Genomic DNA, 24486 nt, shown 5'->3' on the forward strand with positions numbered 1-24486 from the left:
ATAGAAATCCAAAAGGATCTTTGAGTTGAGACTCAAAGATGATCAAGGATATGGAGGAATGCAGGAACTGAGCTCTACAGTAACTAAAAGGTTTTTCTGTACTTTACAACTAAATATAATTTCTCATTTTACTAAATTGAATACAGTGAAATACACATTCAGTGTCCTGGGTAAATGCCAGTCTCAAGCACATGAAACATACCTTTTCAGATCCCACATTCTGACTGCGTTTCCAGCAGCTGCATAGAGGAAGGTGCCTGTAGGGTTCAGTGCAATTTGATTGATTTGGTTTTCACCAGGAGGAATGGTCACTGTCCTATTCTGACTTCCTGCACAAGAATCCCAAGCCATCACCTGACCAGAAGAACTTTTGACAGAAAAAAAAAAAAGCCATATTTTATGCATTGATATGACAAGGGTAAACACGCGTTAAAAACATAGTGGTTGTACACTTCAAAATGTAAAGTGTAGGCTGTCCAGCGACATTCAAGGAATTGTAAGGTGTCCTTTTTTATCCAGAAACGGTGCCACTTTTATCCATCCATACAGCTCAGTCACACTGCTTTGACTGGTAATAAGTTGCAATACCTGGCATAGCTCATGTTTAGGAGAGGCAGTATTTTTTTTTTAAACGAGCCCAGTTTATTATTCAAATTTCATCCACTTTCGATACTGTGCTTTTTTATTGGTAGTCAATAAAATTTTTGCTTATTTTGCAAACTGAGAAGTAATTGTTGATGCAGCAGGCCTTTTAACTGCATGGATCATGACAAAGGATACAAAGAAAGACTAGGCTATACTAGGCCATACTAATAGGAATGAACATTTTTTTTTTTTTTTACTCTCATACTGCATTGCACAGGCAGTGCATTCATTTGAATAGCTACTTTGTAATTTCTACTTTCTGACTGCTGGGGCTGCATCAAAGAGGCACGTTGTGATCTCCTTATTGCCAATGGACCTTTCTTGCTAGTAGCAGACAGCCCCTTTAAATAATCCTAACCCAAAGTACAGTAGATCTAAAAAGGTGGAAACCAAAAGCATTAACACTCTTAAAGCACACATTTATTTACACTGTACAATTCAGATATATGGCATTTATTTGAAAAGCTTTAATCTATGTATTATCTATATACACACGTGGACAAAATTGTTGGTACCCTTCGATTAAAGAAAAACCTCCCACAATGGTCACTGAAATAACTTGAAACTGACAAAAGTAAATCAGCTAATGAAAATCAGACATTGCTTTTGTGGTTCTACAGAATAATTTATAAAGAGAACTAATGAACCTTGACTGGAGAAAAATGATGGTACCCTTAGGCTATTTTCACACTAGCGGCATCCTTCTCCGTTATAGTCAATGGGGCCGGAGCGGACTGCCGGCGGCCCGTTGCACTAGCAGCAACACAGATCCGGCAGGCTGTTCACCCGCCGGAACAGCCTGCCGGAGAAAGCTGCCGCTAGTGTGAAAGTAGCCTTAACGTAAAGGCTATATAAACCTTTGAAGGCAATTTTCTAAAGAAAATTATTGCATTGTACTCATTTTCAACTAAAATATTTCTTTCAATTGCTCTTTAGTAAAGATCTTGAACCCTTTTCTCTGTACAGGATTGAGATTCTCTAGTAGCCTGCTGTCCGTTTGCTCCTTATCTCTGACCTTATAACACTCTTTATAGCTCAATTCTTATATTCTTATCTTACTGATAAGAAGATGGCTTTAAGTGTTTATGACCTTTTAGTATTTTAGAGATAAGGGTTACTAGATGACTGCACAAAGTGAAAGAACGATTCTCACAGCTAGACAGTTAACCCTTTGTGACAGAAAGGCTAATTTTTTTTAATAAAGGCCAATTGAATAAAAAATGATTCTTAGTCCAAAATTAGTAAAATGCAATCATAAAAATATTGACCTCGAAAGTGTACATGCCCTTTAATATTTTATTGCACTACCTTTTGAGGCAATCCGTGCAATCAAGTGATTTCTGTAATTTTCAATAAGACTTCTGCATCTGTCCACAGGTATTTTGGCCTACTTCTTGTGAGCAAACTGTTGCTCTAGTTGTCTCAGGTTTAAAGGGTGCCTATTCCAGACTGCATGTTTCAGCTCCTTCCACAAATGTTCAAAAGGATTTATATTAGGGCTCATATATGGCCACCTCAGAATAATCCAATGCTTTGCTCTTAACTATTGTTTTGGGTCATTATCTGGAGGACCCATGACTTTTGACTGAGACCAAGCGTTCTGGCACTGGGCAGCACATTTAGCTCCAGAATGCCTTGAAAATCTTGAGATTCCATTGTACCCTGTGCCAGATGCAGGCAAAGCAGTCTCAAAACATAACCGAGCCTCCTCCATGTTTCACAGTAGGTACAATGTTCTTTTCTTTGTATGCTTCATTTTTGCATCTGTGAACATAAAGCTGATGCGACTTGCCAAAAAGCTCCAGTTTTGTCTCACAGGTCCAAAGGACATTCTCCCAAAAGCTTTGTGGCTTGTCAATATGCATTTTACCAAATTCCACTGTAATTTTTTTATTATTTGCTTTCAACAGTAGTTTCCTCCTTGGTCGTCCTTTATTAAGTCCACTTTGGCTAAGACCGTGATGGATGTTGCGATCTGACACTGATGTACCTCTAATCTCTTGTTTTTTTTTCCTTCAAGTTTAACTGTTTATTAGACAATTTCCAATACATTACAGTACAGGTAATATCATAGGTAGCCAATATATGAATAAAATACATACAGTATTTTAAGGTAACACGAATTCCAGTAATATAAACAAAAATAGTAAAATGGGGGGAGAGGCGGGGGAGGAAAGGAAGGTCTATCAATGCTGATTTCTAATATATTACTTATGATCGAGAGGAGTCATTAGAAGTTTCTGAACCTTTTCCAGGGTGACCAGACTGCTTTAAACTAATGTGTCCTTTTGGATTCCCATCCAGCCATTTGTTCCATTCTATATATATCATCACATTTTATAAGCCTTTGCGAGTGAATTGGAGCTTCTGTAGATTTCCATTTAGAAGCTATCAAAACTCTGGCAGCGGCCAACAAAAGAGAGCAATGACATAATTTGTCTATTACATTTGATATCTCCTAGTAAACCTAGCAGACAGCCTCTCTCAGAGGGCGAAATACAGGTGTTGCTTATGGTTAAAAGTGTTGTACATATTTGTCGCCAATAAGCAGTGATACCGGCACAGTGCCACCATATATGTAGAAGGTACCTGTTGTATTTTGACATCTCCAGCCGTGTAAAGGCTGTCTTTTTTTTTTTTTTTTTTAGGTGTATAATACCATCTTGTGATTATTTTATAGGAGTTTTCCTGTAGTTTTACACACCTTGATATTCTTGGGGCGAGTGAAATAAGGTGTGAGATATCTTTGGACGAGAATTGGTTGCCTATATCACTTTCCCATTGTTGAATAAAGTTATAGGTCTCAGGTCTGGTCTGGGAAACCAAGCCATTATAGATCATGGCGATTTTCTTTTTCAGAATTGTGTTAGTGTCATTTTTTCAAATTGCGTTATTGGGGTATGAGGCAAGGGCTTCCCCTTTCCTATATATTGTTTAATAAGCATTGTATGTAGAAAGGTAATTGTGCATATTTTAGGATGTGATTTCCAATTCTCCCTAAGAGAACCTGCTTTATCCAGTAAATCTACCAATGGTAATGATATCTTTAAGCTTTCTTCAGATAATGTAGAATTGAAAGCTGGTGAAGAATTCCATAAGACATCTCTCACTTGTAATACTGGGGATATTGCTGTTGAGGAGAGTAGGACTTTAGACAGGTTAGTATGCCATATCTTAATGGTGGTTCTTGACATACTATTTAGCAAAGTAGTATAATGGGTCATATTCCTTAGTAGAGAAAATAGATATGTTCGCAGGGGTGGTCTTATCTCTCCTGCCTCCGCTTGAATGTCTAATCTATTTTCCGTGTGTCTGAGCCATTCCAGATATCTCATTCCATGAACTGCCCTATAAAGAGTCATGTCCGGCAGTCCCATTCCCCCTGATCTGTTTTATTGTGTCAGTGTAGAGAGAGGAAGAAGTGGGTGTGATTTTTTTCCAGAGAAATTTGAAAAAGCATTGATTTAATTGTGCAAAGAAAATGCTTGGTAAGGGGATTGGCAGTGTTTGAATTTAATATAGTATTTTGGGTACTAAAATGGATTTAATTAATGTACGCCTCCCGAACCAAGATGTGAAAGGAATTTCCCATGCTTCTATGATGTTTTGGATGTTCTTTGGAAGTTTTCATTGTACACTGCTCAAAAAAATAAAGGGAACACTTAAACAACACAATGTAACTCCAAGTCAATCACACTTCTGTGAAATCAAACTGTCCACTTAGGAAGCAACACTGAGTGACAATCAATTTCACATGCTGTTGTGCAAATGGGATAGACAACAGGTGGAAATTATAGGCAATTAGCAAGACACCCCCAATAAAGGAGTGGTTCTGCAGGTGGTGACCACAGACCACTTCTCAGTTCCTATGCTTCCTGGCTGATGTTTTGGTCACTTTTGAATGCTGGCGGTGCTTTCACTCTAGTGGTAGCATGAGACGGAGTCTACAACCCACACAAGGGGCTCAGGTAGTGCAGCTTATCCAGGATGGCACATCAATGTGAGCTGTGGCAAGAAGTTTTGCTGTGTCTGTCAGCGTAGTGTCCAGAGCATGGAGGCGCTACCAGGAGACAGGCCAGTACATCAGGAGACGTGGAGGAGGCCGTAGGAGGGCAACAACCCAGCAGGACCGCTACCTCCGCCTTTATGCAAGGAGGAACAGGAGGAGCACTGCCAGAGCCCTGCAAAATGACCTCCAGCAGGCCATAAATGTGCATGTGTCTGCTCAAACGGTCAGAAACAGAATCCATGAGGGTGATATGAGGGCCCAACATCCACAGGTGGGGGTTGTGCTTACAGCCCAACACCGTGCAGGACGTTTGGCATTTGCCAGAGAACACCAAGATTGGCAAATTCGCCACTGGCGCCCTGTGCTCTTCACAGATGAAAACAGGTTCACACTGAGCACATGTGACAGACGTGACAGAGTCTTGAGACGCCGTGGAGAACGTTCTGCTGCCTGCAACATCCTCCAGCATGACCGGTTTGGCATTGGGTCAGTAATTGTGTGGGGTGGCATTTCTTTGGAGGGCCGCACAGCCCTCCATGTGCTCGCCAGAGGTAGCCTGACTGCCATTAGGTACCGAGATGAGATCCTCAGACCCCTTGTGAGAGCATATGCTGGTGCGGTTGGCCCTGGGTTCCTCCTAATGCAAGACAATGCTAGACCTCATGTGGCTGGAGTGTGTCAGCAGTTTCTGCAAGACGAAGGCATTGATGCTATGGACTGGCCCGCCCGTTCCCCAGACCTGAATCCAATTGAGCACATCTGGGACATCATGTCTCGCTCTATCCATCAACGTCACGTTGCACCACAGACTGTCCAGGAGTTGGCAGATGCTTTAGTCCAGGTCTGGGAGGAGATCCCTCAGGAGACCGTCCGCCACCTCATCAGGAGCATGCACAGGCGTTGTAGGGAGGTCATACAGGCACGTGGAGGCCACACACACACTACTGAGCCTCATTTTGACTTGTTTTAAGGATATTACATCAAAGTTGGATCAGCCCGTATAGTGTTTTTTCCACTTTAATTTTGAGTGTGACTCCAAATCCAGACCTCCATGGGTTGAAAATTTAGATTTCCATTTTTTTTTATTTTTGTGTGATTTTGTTGTCAGCACATTCAACTATGTAAAGAACAAAGTATTTCAGAAGAATATTTAATTAATTCAGATCTAGGATGTGTTATTTTTGTGTTCCCTTTATTTTTTTGAGCAGTGTATAAATCTATAGGGTTTGATGTTATATTTACTCCCAAGAATTTTATTGATCTTGATGACCATTGATACGGGTTATGTAGTTCTAATAGTTTTTGTGTTTGTTGATTTAATGTGACATTAACCCTACCAGGTCGCAAGTACTTAATTAAAATGTTTGACAGGTCTCCAAACCTTTGGAATAGTACATGGATTGCCAGGAATGCCTACTCAGGATTAGTAATGATAACTAGAAGGTTGTCAGCAAATGCTGCTAGTTGGTGATGTATATACCTCTTAAATGCAGACCCTTAATTTTCTCGTCTTGGCGTATCTCCTGGAAAAGGCATTCCACCGTCATGATGAATAACAGGGAAGGGGCAACCTTGTCATGTGCCGTTTTTCATGGAATGGGATAAGGTACCATTTACCATCACTTGAGCTGTGGGAGTATCATACATAGCCATGATGGCCCTTACATACTGAGGGGGCTTTTTGCATAAATAGCCAATCAATACGATCAAATACCTTCTTTGCATCAGTTCCCAAAAGAACCAGGGGAATTGTGTTTTCCCTAGCATTATGTATAAGGCTCACCAGACAGGTTGTGTTTATCCTTCCCTCCCTGCCAGCCACAAAGCCCACCTGTTCTGCATACCTCTAATCTCTTTGGAAGTTGGCCTAGGTTCTTTGGTTACCATTTGTATTAACCGTCTCTTCAATTTGTCATAAATTTTTCTTTTGTGGCCACATCCAGGGAAGTTGAATACAGTCCCGTAGACCTTAAACTTCTGAACAATATAAGCAGCTGTAGTAACAGGAAGACCAGGCATTTTGGAGATTTTCTTACAGCCTTTAATTTTAAGATATTGGTCTATAATTTTCTTTCCAATCTCATGAAAGAACTCTCTCCTGAGCTTGCTTTGGTCCATGTCCAGTGTGGTAAACAGCACGATACAAACAGCACAGTGACTACTTTTCACCCACTTAAATAGGCACATTGACTGATTACAAGTTTGAAGACACGTGATGCTAATTACAGGACACACCTTGGTTTAAACATGTACCTATGGTCAAATTATTTTCAATCGTTTCTAGGGGTAAAATCATTTTTGTCCAGGCCAGTTTCCTTAGTTCGTTTTATAAATAATTTTGTTGAACCACAATTCAAAAGCAGTGTCTGATTTTCTTTAGTTGATTTTCAGTAAATGTTTAGTCATTATTACTTTTGTCAGTTTTAGGTTATTTCAGTGATTATTGTGGGTTTTTAATTCTTTAACGGAAGGCTACCAAAAATGTTTTATACATGTTTAACATCAAATATAAATTACATTCCTAAACTGTGAAATTATTTGATTGCTGCCAATAAAAAAATAACAGCAGACTGAAATTACTGCAGCATATAACAAATTATGGTGGATCCAAGTGTGTAAGAAAGATGTATTGATTTATCATATGTTTCTAAAGCTCAATTCTGACTGACTTTTAAAGGGATTTTCAGATATCAAATAAAGCATGATGATTGTACAAAGTTCTACAACTTTAGTACACTTAACGCAGTGCTTCTCAATTATTTTCTGTCATGCCCCCCCCCTAGGAAGAAGAAAACATTTCGCGCCCCCCCGCGCGACTGTAAATAGTATCATTTGTCTATAAAATTGTTATAAGTATACCTCTGCATAACACTGTATCCTTATGAACGTATAAGAGAATAAAAAAAGAAAGAAATGTGGATCGGACACACACTTATGGGGGGGATCTGTGGATGACGGACACTTATGGGGGGGATCTGTGGATGACGAACACTTATGGGGGGATCTGTGGATGACGGACACTTATGGGGGGATCTGTGGATGACGGACACTTATGGGGGGATCTGTGGATGACGGACACTTATGGGGGGATCTGTGGATGACGGACACTTATGGGGGGATCTGTGGATGACGGACACTTATGGGGGGATCTGTGGATGACGGACACTTATGGGGGGATCTGTGGATGACGGACACTTATGGGGGGATCTGTGGATGACGGACACTTATGGGTGGATCTGTGGATGACGGACACTTATGGGGTGGATCTGTGGATTACGGACACTTATGGGGGGGATCTGTGGCTGGCACTGTTACAGGGGGATCTGTGGCTGGCACTGTTACAGGGGGATCTGTGGCTGGCACTGTTACAGGGGGATCTGTGGCTGGCACTGTTACAGGGGGATCTGTGGCTGGCACTGTTACAGGGGGATCTGTGGCTGGCACTGTTACAGGGGGATCTGTGGCTGGCACTGTTACAGGGGGATCTGTGGCTGGCACTGTTACAGGGGGATCTGTGGCTGGCACTGTTACAGGGGGATCTGTGGCTGGCACTGTTATATATGTGCCATCCACAGATCCCCCACCCCATAACAGTGCCATCCACAGTGCCCCCCCCCCAGCCCATAACAGTGCCATCCACAGTGCCCCCCCCAGCCCATAACAGTGCCATCCACAGACCCCCACCCCTTAACTGTGCAATCCACAGATTCCGTGTGCCCGCCGCCGCCGTTTAAAGTTATTAAACATGCCCCCCTCACTCCTAATAGTACCGTATATCCGAATTTCTTCTGTATAATGCCGGCAGGCGGGCCGGGCGGCCGGCGCGTCCCTCAGTGGCGTCACTTGTCTGCGCCGCCTGCTTCATTCATAAAGCAGGCGGCGCAGGCACGTGACATCACTGAGGGACGCGCCGGCCGCCAGGCCTGCCTGCCGGCATTATACAGAAGAAATTCGCACACGCCAAGGGCCAGCCCTGAACGAGCCCCCCCTTCACGGAGCCTGGCAACCCCCCCCTGGGGGGCACGCCCCACTATTTGAGAATCACTGACTTAACGTATCAATTCCTCACCGTTTCAAGATACCGATGTGCCATCAGTGAACACAACATTTGGAGGAATAAAACGTCATACACTGCTAGTCCTGCTGTTAGCTGATAAGTGGATACAATTGTGTCCAGTCTAGGCAACGTTCTCTGAGCTAAATAAAACACAAGTCCCTCTTGTACTTTGCTACTAAGTATCAGACTGGAGTACAGGCTGTTTAGCTCACAGAGCATTGCCTACATTTTATAATTGTATGCAAGTCCCAGCTGATAGTATAGATGTGTATAGAAATTTATCATTTCTTTCAGATAGTGAATGAAAAAAAAAAAAAACAATGTAAAAAAAATAAAAGGGAGTTGGTGCAGCTCTGCAGTAACCAGGTAGGGCCACCACACACTGGAAGGAACTGTGTCGTTTTGGAGCCGAAGTTTGGTTAATCAGGGAGGGCTACTAAGTCAGAACCCTGCCTATCTGATACTGGGCATCTATCCTAAGGATAGGTCTCCAATAAGAAAGTGCATTTACACACACCAAGGAGCATCCAATCGTCGGGAAGGAAGCGTTCCTTCCCAGCAGTTGGCCGCTTTGTCTGTTGGGGTAAAGTTCTGTATTTACATGCAGCGATCTCCTTCACAGTATAATGATGAGAGATGGCTATTTCGATCGCTCGTCCTCATATAGTTGCATAGTTTCTTGGCAGCAGATCACTGTTTAGACAGCACAATCTGCTGCCCAGGAATTATAATTGGTGGTGCCTGCACAAACGACAGGATCAACCGCATTTTGCTTGTTCATTGGGTGATCGGCAGCACCTTTACTCAGGCAGATTGTCAGGAATGAGCGTTTGCAGGAACGTTCATTCCCAATAATCTGTCAGTCTAAATCCACCTTAAAAGGAGTTATCCAAGAGCTATAATGCCGCCCATATGCCGGGGCCCTCACACAGATTGTACTTACCTCTCTCCTCGACACCCGCGTTTCTGATGCTGGCACGGTCGGCGCTGCATCTCCCCGTCGCATGGATGAAAACATCTGGCGGTGGGGCGGGGCCTAGCCAATAGCAGGCAGCGACGGGGGTGAGCAACCTGCTTTTGGCTGACCAGGAGATGCAGTGGTGGCCATGCCGGCAGCAGAAGTGATGCAGGTCACGGGAAGAGAGGCAAGTACAATCTGTGTGAGGGGCCCGGGCATATGGGGGGGGGGGGGGGAGGTATTATAGCTCTTGGATAACCCCTTTAACTCATGGAAAACCTCTTTAAGGGCCCTTTCACACGAGCGAGTTTTCCGAGTGCAATGCGTGACATAAACGCATAGCACCCGCACTGAATCCTGACCCATTCATTTCAATGGGTCTGTGCACGAGCCTTTTTTTTCACAAATCAGTTCAGCGTTGCGTGAAAAACGCAGCATGTTCTATATTCTGCGTTTTTCACGCAGACCTGGCCCCATAGAAGTGAATGGGGCTTCAGTGAAAAACTGATGGTTGCTAAGAGTTGTTGTTTGTAAACCTTGAGTTTTTTAACACGCACGTGAAAAACGCATCAAATCGCATTGCACCCGCGGGGAAAAAAACTGAACGCAATCGCAGACAAAACTGACTGAACGTGCTTGCAAAATCGTGCAAGTTTCACTGAACGCACCCGGAGCCAATCCGCCCCACTCGTGTGAAAGAGGCTTAAGAGTCTAGAGTGTAGAATTAGTCATAAATATGAGACTGAGAGAACGCCAAAACAATTTCAATTCAAATGACCCATTAAGAAAAAAAAAAAAAAGGCTTAAGTGTATTTGAGGTCAGTTTCTAAATTGGAGTTGCTGTGCATACTTGCGCCAAATTTATGAAATTGGTGCACAGTTTACGCCTATATCAGTAAAAGAAAAACTGGCGGAAAATTAGTGTTGGGTTGAGACTTTTTAAAAAGTCGAAAAAGAAACGAGACATTAAAGTGATCTACACACCAAATCTCAACTAAATCCTATTGCACTTTTGAAAATGGTGGGTCAAAAGCAGCAACATCTGTGCAGTTAAAAATGTGCGCCAACAGAAGTGACCATTTAAAAAAAACAAAAAAAACACAACGTGTAACACATTTTGATAAATCCCCCTTAGTGGTTTTTGGAAAGCACAACTGCAGTTGTTTTTTTTTTTAATACATGTTCTTATTTGATCAGTTTTTTGATGCAGCCAGAAGAGGATGATTCAAAAGGAATTGGAAATATAAAGGAAAGCCTTCTCCATCCTGCGGGATCCACTTCTGGCCTTGCCTCAGAATGGCAATGGAAAAAAAAAAAAGTGTGAAAGCAGGCTAAGGCTACTTTCACACTAGCGTCTTTTGCGGATCAGACATGGATCTGCAAAACTGCTTCCGTTACAATAATACAACCGCATGCATCAGTCATGAACGGATCAGATTGTATTATGTCTTCTATAGCCATGACGAATCCATCATGAACACCATTGAAAGCCAATGGGGGATGGATCCGTTTTCTTACATTGTGTGTCAGGACGGATCAGTCTTGCTCTGCACCACATCGCAGTGGGGCCCGCGATGGGGATGCAACCAAACTGAACGGAATGCATTTTGGTGCATTCCATTTCGTCCAGTTTTGTACCCGTTGACAATGGGGGAAAAAATGAAGCGTTTTCTTCCGCTATTGAGATCCTATGACGGATCTCAATGGCGGAATTGAAAACCCAGATATGAAAGTAGCCTTAGATCAGTTAAATGTGTTCTATAAATTACATCCTTAGAGTACTTTCACTCTAGCGTTTTTGTTTTCCGGTATTGAGTGCCGTCCTAGGAGCTCAATACCGGAAAAAACTCAGTTTTATCCTAATGCATTCTGAATGGAGAGCATTCCGTTCAGGATGCATCGGTTCAGTCCCTCTTACGTTTTTTGGATGGAGAAAATACCGCAGCATGCTGCAGTTTTATCTCCGGCCAAAAATACTGAACACTTGCCGGAATGCCGGATCTGGAATTAATCTACATTGAAGTGTATTAGTTCCGGATCCGGCATTTAGTGTCCCGGCAAAACGGATCCGGCTTTAAAAATGCAAAATAAAAAATTAATACTGGATCCGTTTTTCCGGATGACACCGGAGAGACTGATCCGGTATTGCAATGCATTTGTCAGACAGATCCGCATCTGGATCCGTCTGACAAATGGCATCAGTTTGCGGCCGGATTGCCGGATCTGCCTGCCACAAGTGTGAAAGTACCCTAAGAAACACCTTATAACAGATTTTAACATAATCTGCTTCCCTCACATACTTAGAAATATTTCTTTGTTTGCTATGAAATGGAACCAAATGTATGTAGAGTATAAATAGATTTGTGAAACAGACTTGTTTTTTGGAACTTTTATGTTTTCTAAATGCGCTGCGGCAGTTAGCATGGTTTTGTACCTGTGTTGCTTCTCACATGTTTAATAATTTCTTTACCGTCTTATTTTTTGCAGTTTTTCCCTTAGGCATATGTTGAAGAAGATGTGAACCTCTCAATGTTTGTGCCTTAACAATCTAAAGTGTATGGCCTCACTGTGGCCTACTGTTTTTTATTTTTTTTTACATCAGATTGTCGGCTTCTTTACCTGAGGCATGTTCCATTAACACTGTTTTTCTCCTGATTGTTTTTCTATTTATTGCCATAAGGGACAGACTGGAAATTACTATCACTATACTGGATAGAGATGGCACACAGAACTCTATAATGTTGATGTGTGCTCTGAAACACATTTATGTAGATCAAATTCTCAAATAACTTCTCGATCATTTCTGTAGTCCTGTATGCCTCTGTAATGCTGGAACTTTAGTTATCAATACCACCTTGGTTCCCTCTCCCTTCCTTTTTAAGCATTTTCTTGCTCTACATTTTCTTCTTTGACACTGAAGAATCTAAAGACAACCCCTGCTCTATTAGGCCTTATGGGCACCCCTGTATAAGAGGCTCCCATTCTGGTGGACTCAAGAAGTCTTTGCATTACATGGACAGCCACATTTCCCCGCATAATCAGCTGTTTGCCACCAGGGGTGCTGGGACCTGGAGTGATCAGCTCATCACACCAAAAGCTGGATTTTGGTGAGGCAACCCCTTGAAAAAAAATGGATTGTTGGAAACAAGGTGGTCAATTTTAGGAATTGCCTAAGGGAGCAGGCAAAGTCAAAAAACTAGTGAGCACACTGGTCCAGTTATTTACCTTCTACAGATGAGCTTAGGCTACTTTCACATAGGTGTTAAAGCCATCTGGCAGGCTTTTCCGTCAGAGGAACAGATGTCGAAGTTCATGGTATGATTCATAGCCGGACCACTTTTAATATAATGAGACCCGGCCAGTTTCTGGCATGAGTGCTGGGATTTGGCTGGACAAAAAATGGTGCTTGCACCCGTCGAGTCCCGTTACAGTCAATTGGCTCCGGCAATAAACTGCAGCATCTGCCGGAACAGCCTGCGAGATAGCCTTAAAGGAGAGTTACCATCTCGGACATTGGAGGCATATCGCCAGGATACGCCCCCAATGTCTGACACTTAGAATTGAGCCGACAAAATGCGCTGCTCGGCTATTTCCGTCATCCCCATAGACGTGAATGAAGCGGTGGCCGCACTTTGCAGGCTCCGTTCTAAGTATAGGTGTGGGTCTCAGAGGTTCTAGTGATATGCTCCCAATGTCCAAGATGGGATTACCCCTTTAATGCATAAGTAAAACGAGCCTTAAGATGCTTTTGAGTTCAGGAGAAGAATATGACAACTTCTTGAACCCTGTCAGTATGCAATGGGGAAAGACTGAATTGGGGTCTTTTGCGATAGCCAAACTACTTCTATTTTTAATGTTCTGAGTGCTCTGAGAGGTCTTTTGAATAAGACATGAATATTTAAAAATAAAAATAAAAACTTACGTAAGCGTGCGTATGCACTTTGCCGAATCTCTGATGTCCCACACCTTAACGTAAGATGTTGACACTGTAAATACTAGACTGGTGTAGTTACAATACTTCACAGACACCACATTGTTTGGATGACCTCCAAGTGACATAATTTCCTGTCCAGTGACGAGATTCCACACTTTACAAGTACGATCTGAGAGGGAGATAAAAATGAAGTCAAATTAGTAATATTACTTTATGTACAGTATGTTTCTCCTATGTACCATAAAGTATAACTTTGCTTAGTGGATATTTCAAGGAGACAGATCTTATTAACATAGGGCATTGATTACATCAATTAAAGGGAACCATTAGGAACTGCACCTGGTAACTGACCTTAAGAGGTCACATATTACTCGTCATGGCGCTATACGCATTGTAATGTAATTAATAAATGCCTCTTTCATTTTTTAGTTGGGAGGGATTACATGATTGAATTGATGTCCCCTTTGCAGGATGTTATACCTCGCAGCCAATGAGGACCTAATAGTTACCATATAGTATGCACTGCCTTATGACCTCAGAGAGCTGTTGTCACATTTGTTGGTTTTTATTTTTAACCCTTACATCATGGTGCCAGTGGCCAAATCTAGTCTAACACGATGCCTTATGCTATCAGGCATAATATGCTGCAATACAATATTGTAATGTATAAATCCCCTAGTGGAACTAATAAAAAATGTTTAAAAAGAAGTCCTAAATAAAAAGGACACAATTGGTATTGCTGGCAACATTACTTTGCCTGCATGGTGAATGACGTAGAAAATAAAATGGTATGTATGGTATTCTGGTCACTTTTAGGAATGCCAGGACACATGGGAATGTAGATATCCAATCAGCCAGTCATGTAACATCAAATGGGTTGTCCCATGAAGACAGCTTATCTCGCCAGATTTTGAAACACTGTAATCATTAGTAGAGATGAGCGAATTTCATATTTTGAAATTAGTTTGCGATTCGTTTACTAGTAAAAGCAGAATTGAGTTATGGATGCCGTTACCACGGACCATAACGCAATTATAAGACGGAATGCATAACGGAATCCCTTTAGAGGCATTCCGTTATTCATTCAGTCATAATAGAAGTCTATGGGCTGCATAACAGATCCGTCCCGTTTCCGTTATGCAGGGGAGTCCATGTATCTTTCATGTATTTCTCCCATTAGATGGGAGTCCTGAAACTGTAACTAAACATTAATGGTATATACTGTATGTTCAATATGCCATAAATACAGTATTTCAGTTGATAATACCCCTTTAAATTTTATTTTTGGCCCTAGTAATTGGTTCAGTCTGGCAATGTGACCCCCAACCAGAAAACTGTGTGCACCCCTGGGATAGGACATATAGCAATTTACACCTAATTTAAAGGGGTTGTCCGGGTCCAGGCAGCCCCCCTGGTTGTCTGGGTTTCACCCAGGCAGCCCCCCTGACTTGAGCATCGGAGCAGTTCATGCTCCGATGCTCTCCTTTGCCCTGGACTAAATTGCGCAGGGCAAAGGCATTTTCAGGAGTTCCGGTGACGAACCGGGCTCTCCATGGGGCTGCCAGGAAGCCCGGAGACGTCACCAGCACTGATGGGCAGGCTAGCCTCAGAGGGGCTGCCTGGGTGAAAATATGGGTATGTCCGGTTTCAGCTCTGAACCCGGACAACCCCTTTAAAAGAATGCCCAAACACATTGATGACAATACTAAACATGAGGACTGGGTTGCTAATAAAGCTTAAATGAAGCAACTCATACATGAATACTTCCGACCAATCACATGTACCATGGACTAGAAAGTCACTGAATATTAGCTGCCAGTTTGTATTTATAGACGAAGAAATAATGTGGCTGACCTTTAGAGCCAGTGAACAGAAGATCATCAGTAGAATCTACACAAAGTACTGCCTTGTTGTGCCCTTCAGCTATATGGATACACTGTACAAGGGATGATTTGCTGCCTTTGCAAGTAGGAAATGGGTTAATTACGCCCCTGGTGAGAAGAAGACGAAATTTGAGTTAATTCTGCTCATTAAAAGTAATGTCACAACTTCTGGTGCTCAGTATCTAACACATGCAGTAACTGCAATTACTTAAGATCAACAGGGTTGTGTGCGTGCGCGCACAAAAGAAGCGTTACAGTTATTAACGCATATGAGGTTTATGGAAATTCTTCACCATGCTGTCAGTTATAATTCCTGTTTGGCATAAATGAAGCAAAAAGTTAAAGAAAATGCATTCTACATAAAAGGTGCATAAATTAGTGTTTAAGGAACATGCATATAAAAAAGGTCTCAAAATTGCGCTGACGATTGCCTCCACTGAGCCCCCACCACCTTAGAAATAAAATGCCAACTGGATTAAGAATCCAATGAAGAATATTGGACCAAACTATCTTTTTCCCATAATGCCTTAGGCTCTGTTCACATCACTAATGTCATGGCTTCTACTATGACTACTATAAGAGCCGTGACAACTCGGGCTGTTCCATTTTGGAATAGAGCCTAATGAATCCTGATGGATGCCATTGACGTGTGTCAGGTTTACGTCTTTTTTGACAAGGACAGCACTGCGTCGTGAAAATCCAACAGACGTTTCAGCATCTCTGTGCTTTTATGAAACATCCATGTAACATTACAGCGGTTTACTATAGCTAAAACGCGTATCCATTTTTACTTTGTAAGCTATGCATTATCTTCACATACACCTAAAATAAAATGATGTCAAAAGAAGCAAGCAAATCATAGCACGTCTGAAATAAAACAGCCTGAATTCTATTACAAAAGGCACATACCAGATGCAGGGAACAAGATACAGTTGTAAGTGCGGATGGGAACAAAAAAAATTATAATCATGCAGAAAATAAAGGAGCGTTACTTGCAACGTGAAAAGTGGACAAGGAAATCTGTACCTGTGTACCTCGGACAGAGAGGAATCACTTTCATCAGACCTACAAAGATCAGTAGTAGAGAGTGCAAGGGGAGAGAATATACAGATATCAGAAGTGTAAGGTCTGCTCCAGAGATAGAAGACACAGAAACAAGCCCCCGACCACATGAAATACTACGATGTGAGTGAGCCCCAAAGGGCACGCAGTTCTACTAGTCACGAGAACTGCAAATCTTACTGCTGAATATGAATGAGCGTGGTGCTTCAATGCAAGAAAGCAAGTACCGATACCAGCCTGGACACAGCAGCCCTGTGTATGCCTCTGAATCACAATGCTTTTTTTGCTTTTTTGTTTTTTTTATAAAGGAAAAGCAGATTTGTAAAAGTTCTTCAGAGTTAATTCTTTGAAGGCATGTTAGAAACAGAAAACCTCTAGCAAATGAAGTTAAAGGAGACACCAAACAGGGGTCTTACCACAATATGTTAAAGGTGAAAATGAAAACAGGACCTTTTGGTCATAAAAATGTTTTTTTTGTTTTTTTGTTTTTTTTTAGATTAGATTAGATTACAATGAGAAAGGATCACTGGAACCAAATGCGGATTAACACAAATAGGTTTTGTTCCAAGAACATGTCCTTCACCTTTACTTGCATTAAAACTGTAGTAATTCGCAGCAATCTGCATCAGGTTACAGCGGCCCAACCACACAGTGTACAGGCACCCGGACAGGCTGGCAAACAAACTATGAGGGATAACGGTGATATATCCGCTTTTCTGTCCGGTGCGGTACTGTCAGAGACCTTTTGAATCAATATCTACTTTTGACGTGGCTTGAATTTTGGCCAGTGCTGGGTGAATAGCTGGGGACCATGTTGCATTTGGTGATTTCAACCCATGGCAACATTAAACCCGACAGACATTAAGAGGAATTGAGCCTTATGTTTCGGTCCTGTAACTCCAAGTGTTCATATCTCAACACAGAGGATATTTGGGGGGGGGGGGGTGTTTGTCCAGGATTTGAAAAAGATGGCTGCTTTTTTTCCAAAACCATCGGCATGCCTGTCCACAGGTTGTGTCTGGCATTGCAGCTTGCTTCCTGGTTTTGGAAGAAAGCAGCCAATTTTTACAATCCCGGAAAACTCCTTTAAAGGGTTTCTGTCACCCTGCAAAACTCATTTTTTTTTTTTGGATAGTTAGATTGCTCATAGTGCGATATAGCAGAATATAATGCTCTTACTTACTTTCATGCGGCCGATTCTTTATAAAACAAACTTTTATAATATGTTAATGAGGGCTCTACCAGCAAGTAGGGCGTCTACTTGCTGGTAGCTGCTGCAGAAATCCGCCCCCTCGCCGTGTTGATTGACAGGGCCAGTCGTGATCTCCTCCTCCGGCCGGCCCTGTCAGTAATTCAAAAATCGCGCGCCTCGCGTCATTCGGCGCAGGCGCTCTGAGATGAGGAGGCTCGTATCCTCAGCACTCCCTCAGTGCGCCTGCGCCGATGACATCACCGAAAGAGAAGACGTCATCGGCGCAGGCGCACTGAGGGAGTGCTGAGGATACGAGCCTCCTCATCTCAGAGCGCCTGCGCCGAATGACGCGAGGCGCGCGATTTTTGAATTACTGACAGGGCCGGCCGGAGGAGGAGATCACGGCTGGCCCTGTCAATCAACACGGCGAGGGGGCGGATTTCTGCAGCAGCTACCAGCAAGTAGACGCCCTACTTGCTGGTAGAGCCCTCATTAACATATTATAAAAGTTCGTTTTATAAAGAATCGGCCGCATGAAAGTAAGTAATACTGCTATATCGCACTATGAGCAATCTAACTAGCCCAAAAAAAAAAAATGAGTTTTGCAGGGTGACAGAAACCCTTTAAGGCCACATGCACATGACCATATGGGGAAACAAGGCCCGTGTGATTGTCACCTTTCCCGGACCAAATATGGCTCCTCAAGTTTGTGTCAGAGGAGCCACATTTGGTCCGGGAGATGAGGCCAACACATGGGCCATGTTTCCTGGACTGTACTTTTTTATATATTTCTCTGATAGGTATCCTGTGAGGACAAAAAAAATAAAAATAAAATCAGTATTTTTATGATTAGTTGTCAAAAAATTAGTGTTAATTATTCACAGTTTAGTGATACTATATATAAACGTCATCATATTCTATCCACTAAGGTAAGTGCTACATCAGCACATGCTGTCCTTGTTTTACCATTTCCTATTTTTAGGGATAAAACAGGAGGTCTATGGGAGACACAGGGTAGTGGAAGGATAAATAGACTGTCCAATGTGAGCAGCTGCCTGAAGCTGATAAGCTGCTCAGTTAATGGATTGGATGGAAGAAATGTCCACCGGAGCATGATCTTCTAGATACACAGAGAATGATAATCAGTACGGCAGACTCCAGAGTGCTACCAACAGCAACCAGACCAGGGCTCGTCTTCTGTCTCCATCAACACATGCTTTGTAAGAAAAGTTCGATAAGGCCTCATCATTTTAAGTAACTTCAAATTATAAAACAGAAAGCCTAAACTGTGAAGGATTTGGTCACCCAATTCTGTCATGTATTCTTTTTAATAGCTGTATTTGATTGCTATGTGAACCCCATAAATGTGAAGACGTTGAAGGCTTGAATTTCCCGAGGACATTAGCTGATTATTTTGAGCACTGGGATATTGCAGTAAGTTAGGATAACTGAAAACCAAAGAGAAAACGCTGCATCATTGCAGCGCACCATGTGTAAGTACATCTGTACATCAGATTGCCCCCCACATCTAAACCTATGCTACGCTTTACTGAGCGTTATCGAAGAAAGCCTTAATAAAATCAGGATGATGAGGGGCTGTTCTCTCCACGCAATGACCAGAATGTCTGATTGCTAAACCTGCTGGTAGAATACCGGCGCTGGCACAGAGAGAGTAAGGAGATCATACATATATACAGGACACTTATTAGGACATTTAATGATATTTCCCTAATAACTGATAGCAATGTCTCTACCTTTATCTACCGTCCATCAATACAGGTAGAGACATTGTCATCAGTTATTAGGGAAGTATCATTATATGTCCTAATAAGTGTCCTGTATATATGTATGATCTCCCTATTCTCTCTGTGCAGGCGCCGGTATTCTACCAGCAGGTTTAGCAATCAGATACTTACTATTGGTGAGATTAGGCTGGACACTCACCCTCAATATCAGGCAGCAGCAATTCTGGTGGACACATTAGTTACAGAGAGCACCTTATGGCAGCACAAGTGTCACTTACCCCACAATTTTAATAATCATAATATGCATTTACAAACTTCAATCTGTATTACATGGTAACTTCAGAAAGCATCACCTTGATATTAATCTGACAGCCCAATCCCAAATCAATTTGACTGGCTTATTCAATTACTAATAAGGAAGGGGCTAGTCCTTTTTTTTTTTTTTTACATTTTAAGCAACTCTTCCTTTATCCCCCTAGGCAATTTGTTTTCAATTACACTTTTTTTTAAGAAATATATTTCTGCTGATCGGATGAATTTAGGTACACCTTATAGGCATATAATTTCCCCCTGGTAGCTGAGTGTAGAATGTAAGTAGAGATTCAAACTAATGGCTGTTTGAAAGAATAATAGGACCTTTTGTGAATCCATTAGTCCTAACAGGGCACATGCACCAAGTTCTCTTTCTAAGGCCTCTTGCACACGAACGTTTTTTTTCCCCATTTCATTTTTTGCGTTCCGTATACGGAACCATTCATTTCAATGGGTCCGCAAAATAAAAACAGAATGTGCTCCGTATGCATTCCGTTTCTGTATTTCCATTTCGTTCAAAGATAGAACATGCCCTATTATTGTCCGCATAATGGACAAGGAGAGTACTATTCTATTAGGGGCCAGCGGTTCCGTTCCGCAAAAACGGAATGCACACGGACGTCATCCGTATTTTTTGTGGACTGCAGAACACTGAAAAAGCCATACGGTCGTGTGCAATAGGCCTAAGGCAACCTCTCAAAACCATAATAAACAATGTTAAGAAAAGGATAAGACTTTTCATGTTAAATTCACAAAGCGACAGTATCATTGGTATTTTAGAACCAAAGTACAAAAACAGATGATATCTCTTAAAGGGGTTGCCCAAAGTAGCCTAAAATTAATCAATTAGAAAAAAGTTTTAACATAATAAAGTAAGCTATAACCACCTTTACATTTCCAGTGCTTCAGTGCCACATCTGGAAGTGATAAAGTCATGTGCTTCTTTATGTGACTGCACCCGTCAATCACTGGCCTCAGCAGTCATGTGTGCATGTATGACACAAGATTGGTGCATGAACGGCACATCACTGCTGAAGCCAATGGCTGGCTGCATTGGTCACATGAAAAGGAACAGCTCTGGGTTTTTTAGGGTTTATAAATTGGATAAATAAACCTTGATGCTTAAGAGCGGGATGCTCAACCGGCGGCCCTCCAACTACTACTACCAAAATTCCCCGATAGCTGCAGGCTGTCCAGGCATGCTGGGAGTTGTAGTTTAGCAACAGCTGGAGGGCCGGAGGTTGGGCATCCCTGCTTAAGAGGAACCCACTTTTGGACAAAAGGGACCAGAATGGGTAGGGATGGGCCCAGCGGCGCTAGAGTAACAGGTTATTTAAAAGATGATTATAGCTTATTTTATTACTTTAAAATGTCTACCGCTCATAGACGAACAGTTAGAGAGATATACTGTAGACTGTTATGATGAAAGCATCATAGAAAAAATAAATACATTTTAAAACATGCATTCAACCAAGAGAACATATGCTTCTACTGTTCCTCGAAACCCACCAATGTACAATAAGTCACATTTTTAACTTAAGTTCCGCTCCCAGCTACCCTGCTCTTGTACAAAACCGGTTTCTCTCCCTGTTCAATGAGTTTAATCTAAGGTACTGATAGACATTGATAAGATTGTTTCTTAAAATGGTAAATGATAGAATGCCGGAACTATCTGCCATTCCGCTCTGAAACTTTGCAGTGTTGTGCCTGCTGCCAATATGGGGGTGAATTATTGTCCTAGGACTTACTTATCCTGCTGACATGTTGCGTTTCCCTGAGAAACTGTGAGACGGCTAAAAACATTCATTTCATTACGGGCTCGGCTTGTTGGGGAAGAAGGAGGTGATAGACTAGCCTCTGAAGTTCCCGAGTCTGAGCTACAAGAAAAAAAGAACATGGAATGCTCACTTCAATGAGTTAGAAAAGATGGAAGTCAGTAAGGTAAATGACTCATGCTATACAAGCCTGCTTTCCAAACAGCAATTCAGATGATGCATGAACAAGTCTTGTGAATTAAACATAGTAACTCCTGTAGAATATCCTCCACTAACAAAAAAAACAGAGGCTTACACAAGAGCGATAATACAAAAAAGGCATTAAAACGGCAAAGCCAGCGCTAGTATTGGCACTTATTGTATACAAGCCTGTAACACAGGGCGGCTCCATTTATCTCAATTCTGAAAAATCTTGGAAGCAACCCAAGAACACAATAGATTCGTTGAGAACATAAAATAAGTATAAATTGAACAATCACATTACTCCATGGAGCATACGTACAATTTCTGCTCTTTGGATTTACCCAGCTTTTCCCCACTCCTTTCATAGGTTTTCCTTCTTGATGATGGAGAAGGCTCAGGAATACGCCTCTCAGTCAACGAATTTTGCTTAGATCTGGAAAGTATGACTATTGTCAATGAGCATACCAAGATAGATAAATCTCAAAGTATACACAGAACACTTCCACAACTGTAGTGAAAAGTGCCATATCACCCCAGAGCCAGTATAAGCGTTCATTTTAGTACAAACACTTGCACAGATATTAAATCGGGATGGGTGTCAGGATTCTAGTTTCTATACAAGAGAACAACTATAAATCCATATTCATAAACATCTGACTGAATTTAACATCAGCTTTCAGCCGAAATGTGTAAAATTTGAACAGAACCCAACATAATTCTCCATCGTTAACCCAGGCATGTAAAGACATTCACTGGAGAGAACTTTAGAATATCATTCCAATACATTTTCACAGCAATGGCAGTTTTTTTTGTTAGTCTCCCAGTAAATTTCCATTTTCAGAGATTTTATGTTAGGCTTACACTAGCGTTAGAACATCCGGCATAAATAATGGATGTAGACCAGACTAAAAATAACTGGGTGTTTGCTTAGCTGAAACCCTGCATTTTTGCTGGAAAGTGGTCAGATCCCATTATAAGTCAAAGTGGATCTGGTGGTTCCCAGCACTATCTGGCTATGGTGAACTCCAGCAGGCCGTTCCTCTGCCAGAACTTCATGCCGAATTTCAAACTCTACTGTGAACGTAGAGAAGTGTAGGACCTCTGTTTGGGAAGACATAACATTCACTTTCTAACAGTTAACACAATTTCCTGGGCTGAATAATTATATCTGCCTTCATTTTTGCATTAGAAAATACAAGTCCATTTGAAAAATATGAAAATAGCAGAAGCTCTGGGTTTATACATTGGATAAATAAACCTTGATGCTTAAGAGGAACCCATTAGGTGACTCCTACTGCCTCATCTGATGGCAGGATATGACAGCAGGAGAAAACTTGATTTCTGTGGGGAGTAATCAGGACTCTCACTTTCTCCCCTAGGAATCCTGTCAGGATTTACTCTGCTTAACCCCTTAAAGAGCATACTGTACAAAGTAATTACGACCTTTGTATCATATTGCAGGTATAGAGAAATGACTACAAGAGGACAGTTTCTGCTGCCACCTAGTGTATGCACAGTGAGAGGGGAATGATGACTATCAGGTAGTAAATGAGTAGGATGTTACACTTTTCCTTTCAACGTTTTGGTTTATGGTTAATTCATTGAACCTCACAGCATTCTGCAGAACTGTAGGGGGTTAACTCCGTCTTGCTCTGTGGTGCTGATTAGCCCTGCTATATATGTTTTGCTGTGTGTCCCACTCCTTGCCTGTGTAATAGGTCTGCCACTCTGCCTGCTAGAGCATGTACTAGAGCTATGATCAGATTGTCTGTCGTCTGACCTAACCTGTTTGTCTGCCTGTATTCTGACCTAGTTCTGTTTGCCCAGGCCATGGACTATCCTTGGGTTTGCATGTAGTCCGCCTGCCTGACCTCGGCTTGGTTCTGTCTATGTACTTTGCTAATTCCTCTGGAGCTTTTCCCAGGTGTCTCTGACCTCCGTGGGTCAGCTGAGAACTACACGGGCCTATTCGGAGAGATAAGTCCTGGTGGCTCATCTACAGGGAATACCAGATCCCTGTATAGGGGATAAAGAATGAAAACCAGGGCATTGCTAGGACAATAGCCCAAAGTCAAACAGTTTAGTTGGCACAGTGGTTCCGTAACACAGGACTTGGACGCACCAGCAAAACATCTAAGGAATCCACTTGTATACCGGCAGTTTCTGATGAATAAGGCTGGCTTCACATCAGTGCTTGCGTTTCCATTTTCAGTTATAGGAGAAAGGAAACAAAACTAATGGAAGCACTAAAGCCAAATGACAGTAACTCCACTAACTCTAATGGGAAAACCAAGCATTTCGTCAGACAAAATATTGCAGCATGCTGTGCTATTTTGTCCCATATTTTTTCCGAAGCCTCTGATGCAGATGTGAGCATATCCTAAACATACATGTCGCCCACAAGTGGAAGGTTACTAAATGCTGCTGACTTTTCCTAAAGGATAGTGAACAGATATTACCAATAACTTAAAGATATGTTCACCTGTGAATATTTTACAGTTTGTGTACAGATATCATCTTGCACTGGACCACATTTTAGTCTGGATCTACATTTTTCTGCTGGTGGTTAGTTGCAGAAACCAGTTTACAGTTACTGAACTTCAGTTGAGCTGGCCATCCACTGTGTAAACCTTTCTGTTGCATGGCATTCTCAGAGGCTTTTGTCAGATTAATGTACTGCTACTGATGTACAAACTGGAGAAGGCAAATCACCACGCCATGCTCTCTACAG

The 24486-nt window shown here is 42.0% G+C and overlaps 1 protein-coding gene across 4 annotated transcripts in view; it reads right to left on the reverse strand.

Moving 5' to 3' along the window:
• The window catches only part of KIF21A (kinesin family member 21A), a 175348-nt gene that overhangs the window by 22117 nt on the left and 128745 nt on the right, over positions 1-24486 (reverse strand). For 2 of the 4 annotated variants that reach the window (XM_040412374.1, XM_040412382.1), the window contains 6 exons: positions 22075-22188; positions 21546-21674; positions 16513-16551; positions 15458-15594; positions 13592-13772; positions 203-367 (listed from right to left, as the gene is read on the reverse strand). In XM_040412374.1, the coding sequence (XP_040268308.1) occupies positions 203-367; positions 13592-13772; positions 15458-15594; positions 16513-16551; positions 21546-21674; positions 22075-22188 (765 nt within the window). The remainder of the gene's footprint in view (positions 1-202; positions 368-13591; positions 13773-15457; positions 15595-16512; positions 16552-21545; positions 21675-22074; positions 22189-24486) is intronic. The other 2 variants (XM_040412389.1, XM_040412397.1) reach the window with 1 other exon arrangement.

This window comes from Bufo bufo, chromosome 1, assembly GCF_905171765.1.
Source record: "Bufo bufo chromosome 1, aBufBuf1.1, whole genome shotgun sequence".
Taxonomy (NCBI): Eukaryota; Metazoa; Chordata; class Amphibia; order Anura; family Bufonidae; genus Bufo; species Bufo bufo.